At 33.0% G+C, this 7,290-nt stretch overlaps 1 protein-coding gene across 1 annotated transcript; it reads right to left on the bottom strand.

Moving 5' to 3' along the window:
* Positions 1 to 1,033: 1,033 nt before the first annotated feature.
* LOC114185226 (vacuolar-sorting receptor 1-like) lies at positions 1,034 to 6,746 on the bottom strand. The gene is made up of 12 exons (XM_028072837.2): positions 6,179 to 6,746; positions 4,829 to 5,524; positions 3,892 to 3,980; positions 3,712 to 3,781; positions 3,545 to 3,628; positions 2,725 to 2,801; positions 2,538 to 2,619; positions 2,166 to 2,248; positions 1,991 to 2,057; positions 1,695 to 1,823; positions 1,456 to 1,553; positions 1,034 to 1,353 (listed from the first exon to the last, which is right to left on the bottom strand). Exons 1-12 carry the CDS (start codon positions 6,465 to 6,467, stop codon positions 1,258 to 1,260), a joined length of 1,860 nt encoding a protein of 619 aa, XP_027928638.1. The 5' UTR covers positions 6,468 to 6,746; the 3' UTR covers positions 1,034 to 1,257.
* Positions 6,747 to 7,290: the final 544 nt, after the last annotated feature.

The following is a 7,290-nucleotide window of genomic DNA, read 5'->3' as shown; positions in this document are numbered from 1 at the left end:
AATCAAATAGTTTTAAAGCAAAATCTAACATTGATAAAGATACTCTTATTAATTCCTGCAAAAGCTCCAATGTTCCAATTAAAAATAATGAAAAAAAAAAAATAGTTGTACATGAGTGTTGGGATGAACCATGTCATTAAAGATATTTGGATATCTTATACTTAGGTTCATTTTTTCCTTAGCCCTAATTATGCTAATTTGTGTGCCAGTATCAATTTAATAGTAACAAATTATTTGAATGTCCTTTTATAAAAAATAGTCTAATATGATCGTTTTATTGTGATAAGATTTGCCTGATATGATAAATTATTTTAATTTGAATCATTATAATATAATATTTTTTATTGGATATTTTATCTACTTATTGTGATATCTTACTTTTCTTTTATCCTATTTAATCAAATCCATCGGTATTTAATATATCATAAAAGTTTATGACATGTCTAACGTTTCCACTTTTGACAATTATTGTCAAATCTAGATTATTTACTGAATTTTTGAATATTATTATCCGCTGAGTATTAAAAATACAATATATTAATACTTTAAATATCTTTTTAATATATTTTAAAATGTTAAAATGAATGGTAATCAATATATTATAAAAGCACAATAGAAGAACAATACAAAAAAACCAGTAAAGAATCCAAATTCATTCTTGTCTTTATCATTCAATAATGTTTTCATCATCCGATACTATTTTTTCTATCATATTACATATGTGAAAATCCACAAGTTCATAACAGTGATAACTATACATTCATGATGAAAAGTGTATCAAATAATGACATTTAATGTTGGACGAGATGGTTATGTAGGACTTTTTCTTTTTCCATTTCTCCAATACTGAGTCATGTTGCACTATTGTATTTTTATGAATTTTATTTATTTTTATCTATGGGGGAAAATTTGAATTGGGACTGTGACAGGAACTAATCATGTTGAATCGCGAAGTTCTGTCAAAGACATAGTTGTGTGAACTCACTAAACAGAGTATAGTTTTGAAGAAAATTTATAGTTCATTATAAAGAGCTTGTAAGAAACTAAAAAGCATACTTTATACCCACCCTTCCATGCCAAGAAAAACAGAATTAGGTGCAACTTGAAAGAGCCGAAACAGGAAAAGAAAAGCACAAATTTTAATGGCACGACCACATTAGTTTGGAATTTACAAAGCTAAATAATAACAAAGGATATTGTGGGAGGAAGAGATTGCAGTATAAGCTGAGCATGCTGATTAAGATCACCTATCTCCATCTAGATATTGTGATGAACTTGATTAGATTCCTCAGGTTGATTATCCAAAGGCATGTATTGTGCCATAATTGCCCGTATTTCTGAATCCATATATCTCTGCACATAATTTATTTCAACAAAAACATCAACAATGAATTCTAGGATGAATAAGTAAATGAAAACCAGAGCCAGAAACACCAGAACTTGCAATAATCATACCTGAATTCTGTACTTGTAAAATGCATAACCTCCAGAAGCAGCAACAACCACGATGAGGATAATCATCCAGATGCTCACCCCTGAAGCAGAATATGCACCTGCATTTATGATGAAGTTAAGAAATCATGTTCATCACAAAAAGACATCTATGTTTAAATGCTTATACAAAAACAAACCATTCAGCAAAGGAAATTTTGAAAGTGGTCAAGAAAAAGATAGAAAAACTAAACAAGCCTCACCTAGACATGTGTCATTTTCTCGTGAATAGAACAAACCACTACCACATTTGCACTCATAACTTCCCCAGGTGTTTTTGCATTTGCAACTTGGGCATTGGCAGGCTGTTTTCTCTTGGCACTCATCAATATCTGCAACATAATCAGAAGCATAAATGAAGAAAAGCTAATAGCATGATTACTAACAACTGCAGAAATGTAAACCAAAACCATTCACTCTGCACTGTTCCAACAAGAGGAACCACTCTCTTATCATTTTCAAAATACTACAAAGCCACAAAATTTAGGGCAACAAATACCTTCACATGACTGGACTCCATCACCTTTGAACCCAGGAGGACATGTACAACCTTTTTTGTAGTCATCCTGCATTATTAATAAAGAAACAAATGACAAACAGTATCTGTCATATCAGTTTTACACCTGCCACTTCTAACCAAAAACATGCACAACAGGATCACTGAGACAACTTACCAGACAAGCGGTATAAGCCCTGCCACCTTGAGATCCCTTCCAACAACCACCATTGTTGAAGTCACAGCTCAAGGTTCCAGATGCTGTTAAGAAATTAAGAAATTCAAATTCCCAAGAGAATGAAGCGCATAAAAATATTGAAATTAGCATAAGTGCAAGCTTCCCAACCGCCCTGACTCATAAACAAGGTAGAATGACAATAGTTGATAGAGATCAAGAGTGTAAATGGAGCAAAAGGAGGTAAAAATAAACACCAATTTAGTGGCATGATGATAATGTGTGTTCTGTTTGGCTTGTTTATTGAATAAATAGATTTTAAAATGTGTAGAGTGGGGAATGAAGCCCTTTATCTGAATTCAAGAACTATTTTACCTTCACAGTGAGTATATCCATCTCCAACAAATTTCACATTTTGTACAACAGGGCATTCACATACTCTTCCTCGGAAAGTGTCCTATAATTGGAAAACAATAAGTAGATGGTTAAAACAAAAAGAAACAGAGCCCACATGAAGTAAAAACCATAAAATGTGCACGACAAGGTTCAGCCAACTAAATACCCGGCAAGCAGTAATGTTAGAGGATTTTTCTTTCCAACAACCACCATTGTTTACCAAACACTCATTTGTTTCCATTTCTGCAAACAGTAATCAGTAAAAGCATTAGCATTTGAATAAGATTGGGTTTTAAAGAGTCAGCTACCAGTACACCAACGATTTTATCTGGATCAAAATCTACATAATGTCTTTAATCAAAATTGAAAAACGGAAACATCAAAATAAGAAAAAAAGGAAAGAATAAATTTTATTCACCAACTTTAAAGCTACCAGATAGAGACACTGTTTGGTGATAGATTAAAGGCAACAAACAATTAAAATCATTGGAAGCAGTTGTTATGTATAAAAGCAAGCAACTATAGAAGCGAAAAGGAGTTCCTGATGTCCTCATATACGAATAGGATACATGTTTCGGATATGATGCATATCTGATACAACTATATGTTTAGAGATATGTTTAATTTGAAAATAATAGGATATGTTACATGATATATGCATATTGAAAAATATATAATTCTTTTTTAAAAATGTGATAAATATGTGATTGTTATGGTGTGAATCCAAATTAGAATAACATGCATTAACTATTGTCCAAACAAAAAATTATAAATTACGATCATCGCACAAGTATTAGTACTTTATAAATTAGATGTTTCATTGAAAAGTACCAGGTGAATATCCAAAAGCATAGGATACATGACACAGTGAAATATCAATACATCATAGTTGATGTCACAATGATTTCTTCTGCAGAAATGGGGGAGGGGAGAAGGTTCAAGGAGGAAAATAGAAATTAAAAACAAAAAGGTAAGGAAAAAAGGACCTGGAGTTAAGCAAACCGATGGTTCAGTGGTTTCTAGGTAGCCTGCACAGAGTGCCTTGAGAACAGCGGGTTTAGACAACTTACCTAAAAGCAGTTAAAAATACGTTATAAAATATAATATAATGCAGGAAATAGAAGTCAAGAAATCTGAAAAAGCTTCATCGGACCTCTATACTGTCTGTTGTTTATAACAAGAGTAGGCAGTATAGTCACATCACCACGAGTGCCTTTGCCAATCTGCAATCAAAGTTAGAACATATTACAGTACAATCATAAAACAACTTCATGGCCTAAATGAAAGGAAACAACAATAACATAAGGAAATTTTTTCATTTTAGAAAGCTAACCTGTGCATCCTGCTCAGCCTTAAGAACAGGATTTTCAACATCTGCATGGGGATCACCAACACAGTCCTTAATCTTCTTCAGATCAGCACCTGTAAAGTAAATAGATTGGAAGGGAGGCAAAAATATCTTCATTAGAATGAGTACATAAACCTCTTTCAAAAGAAATAACAAAAGAAAAGTTAGTTTAGTTTACACTAAAAATAAAAATAAAAAAAAAATTGAAAAAGAAGCTTTGATTAGGTATATGATTCTTTAGTTGGGTTTGGAATGATGACAGTGATACTGCTATTAGCGCAGATGCATATTTGGGTTTGTTCGTCCTATACACTATAGCTTCAACATTTCAGAATGTGTTTATTTGATGTTTTGTAAAGTTATGCCTGGCAAAGAAAAGTAGGGAATGTGACATTCCCATGTTTGATACAATCACAAAAACAAGTCCTGAGGGAAGTTAGAATACTATCTTGTTCTTAATCTTCATGCCTATGGTGAGGGGTGGGTATGTTCCTTCCTCATGTTACTATGAGATGTTCTTTTATAACCCAACTAATAATTTTCATTTTCTCTATCTTTTTTCTCTTATCATTTGACTTTTGAAAAATATCTCCAGAAATATTAATTTTAATTAAACGTATTTTGAATTTACCCAGGCATCATTTTCACACAATTTTTTCTGAAAAATGGCATCTTTCGTTTGTAATAATATGCCTTCGAACAAATGCCTCCATACAAAGCAAGGCAATGCCCCTGAATACTAAATTATTAACAGAACAAAATTGAAACCACAAAATTAAAAGAAAATATTGTTTGAAATTGAAAGCATCATATGATTTTTCATCTTGAGCAAATTTTGGCAACACATTCAAAATCAAACACCAAACAGAAAAAAAAGACAGTTGAGTAGAGTATGCAGAGAAACATGAACTGCCCAACATACCAAGAGATTTAATAACTTGATCTGAGCATTCTTCTGTGTACTTCTTCTCTTTCATGGGGCAACGAATTGAAAAATCGGTAACATAGTCCCACCACTGCCAAGGCTTTCCACTTTCATTTGCCACTTTATAGAAGCAAGCTTGGCGTAAGTTTTGAACAACAACATTTTTGCCATCATACCCACTACTGAAATCTTGCTCCGGATCTGGAGCACAGTACCTTCCATTGTTTATGCATTGAGACTTGCACTGTTTGCTTAAGAGAAATGCTTCAGGACAAAACCAAGTTATATAGCGAGGGGTAAACTGAGTGAACCCTTTCTGCTCAAGCAGCTGAGCTACCCCCTTAAAGTCCTTCAGAAAATTAATTAGACTGTCACACTTTTGTCCACACTCGTCGTTGCTATTTGTCCATAACTCATACTCAACTCTATCATCAGGATGTGGAAGAGCTTCTGTCCAATCAAGATTCATGTTAACCATTTCCCCATCAGAGAGAGCTTTTTTGATGCTGTCCCCCAAGGATTTGCTGATAAGAACAGACGGAATACTAATGTTTTCCACGTAATCATCATCTGTACCTTTCCCTTCTTCGGGAGTGTCCATAGTGATCAATGTTTCTGCCTTGTCATCAGCTACAAGAATAGCTGCTGCTCCACCATTCTGTGCATTCCATGCCTTCAAAGTGAAGTAGCAATCTACCAAAATGACCAGAGAAAAAATTTAAACGCTTGAACCATTTTTGTGTTCCTAGCAACCTACGCATGGATATCACCGAAGTGACTTACACTCTAGAGATAAAATAGGTATCATACCAGAAAAAATGTCTTTTTTTTTGTTTCTTTTGTAATGGTTCTACGACACTAGATACTTTATCGCTACTCCATCATTACAACCAAGACAAAATAGAAAGCGTAAAACTTAGGGCCTGTTTAATTTCCTTCATATTTTTCAGTTTTAGAATCTGTTTTCTACAATTATTTGGTGTTACTCAGCAATCAACTTCTCATCCAAAAACTAAAAACCGTTTTTAATTAAGAATAGAAATCAAATACACTATTATTGACATGAGCATTGAATGCAACATCTTTAACGTCTTTTGGAGCAACTCAGGGTAAACTTACGAACTACTAAGTAAACAGCAATGTTACCAACTAACTAGAAAAGGGCTATGAACAATTAACCCAACTTTCCATCTCATGCCATAAGAAACAAAAAAACAAACAAAGCAATTCTGATCTACACAACATATTCAAAAAGTTACCACAATCATATGCCATTTTCCTTTTTGGTTCCTTTATGTGATATTCACAAAGTAAAGAATAAATTAAAAGGACCAACGAGAATTTCACCTCCACGATCCACAAGTAGAAAAGTGGGGAACCCTCCTGGCTTGGACTGAAAATTGACATCAGTGAAGTTGAGGCACCCCTTCTGATTCACCTTTGGGTATAGCACAGAGCCAACCAATGTTCCTCCATACTTGGGAACCCCAAAATTTCCAATTGCACATTCATATGTCCCCTTCAAAGATGTGGGTGCAGTCACTCTCAAACTGTTCTTCTCCACCACAAACCTACCCACAGTACACCCCAACAGCAAAACCCAAACACACAACAAAAGACTCAGTTTTGTGCCCATCTTCTCCTTCTTCTTCTCCTTCTTCTTCCCGCACAAGAAAAGGAAGAAGATCAGGATGAACAGGAAAAACTGAAATTCAAAGTCCAATTAATGCAGAGCGTGATCAAAGGTGAAAGACCCAGATGAGGAAAATGAGAAGTGAGGCAGAAAAAAAGAAGCTTTTGAGTTCGATGAAGGTTTATGGCGTTCTGGGTCAGCAGAGTGATGCGTGAGAAGAGAAAAGCATCGAAATCTTGAAGGTGTCGAAATAATGGGGAGACGTGTCAGTTAAGTTCAACTGTAATAGGATTCATCGCCGTAGGAGATAAAAACAAAACAACCAACAGACAAATATTATAAGACAATTTATTTGCTTAATTAATTATTATTGTTGCTATTATCGAAGGTGATCTATATCTACTTTTTTTAGTTTTTAATTACTTGCTTGAATTTTATTTTAAATTCTTCTATTATTACTAGTCAGTAATAAACTCAAGATGCAATGTGTATTTAATAAACGATTACTTTATAGGATTTTTATTTACAATAAATAAATTGTTTTGACTGTATAAATTATACTATAATTAAAGTTAACAATAAATACATAACTACGTTTTAAATTTATGATAGTAACTAATATTGTGATATAATTTTTTTTCGTATGATAAACATGCTATAATTGATTGAAAAAATTAAAAGGATATATTTAATTGAAATTAAATATATTTAATTGAAGAATATACAAAAATTTAAATATTAAATTAATTATTAAGCATAAGTTTATCTATAATCAAATATTCAAGTATTCAAAGTTGACTTTGTCAACATCATTTCCAGAATAATA

This window comes from Vigna unguiculata, chromosome 5, assembly GCF_037176805.1.
Source record: "Vigna unguiculata cultivar grain cowpea cultivar isolate G323 ecotype 2 chromosome 5, ASM3717680v1, whole genome shotgun sequence".
Classification (NCBI taxonomy): Eukaryota; Viridiplantae; Streptophyta; class Magnoliopsida; order Fabales; family Fabaceae; genus Vigna; species Vigna unguiculata.
The sequence above is the reverse complement of the archived record's forward strand: the minus strand, read 5'-3'. Positions and strand labels throughout refer to the sequence as shown.

Bases quoted from the DNA above. Each gene is read 5' to 3' on its own strand.
- LOC114185226 (XM_028072837.2), bottom strand. From the start codon at position 6,467: ATGGGCACAAAACTGAGTCTTTTGTTGTGTGTTTGGGTTTTGCTGTTG. The intron at 3,782-3,891 runs GTTAGCTTTCTA...CTTTGATTGCAG, and splicing joins AGGCTGAGCAGGATGCACAG to ATTGGCAAAGGCACTCGTGG. The intron at 2,249-2,537 runs GTAAAATAGTTC...ATTTCTTAACAG, and splicing joins TGGATATACTCACTGTGAAG to CATCTGGAACCTTGAGCTGT.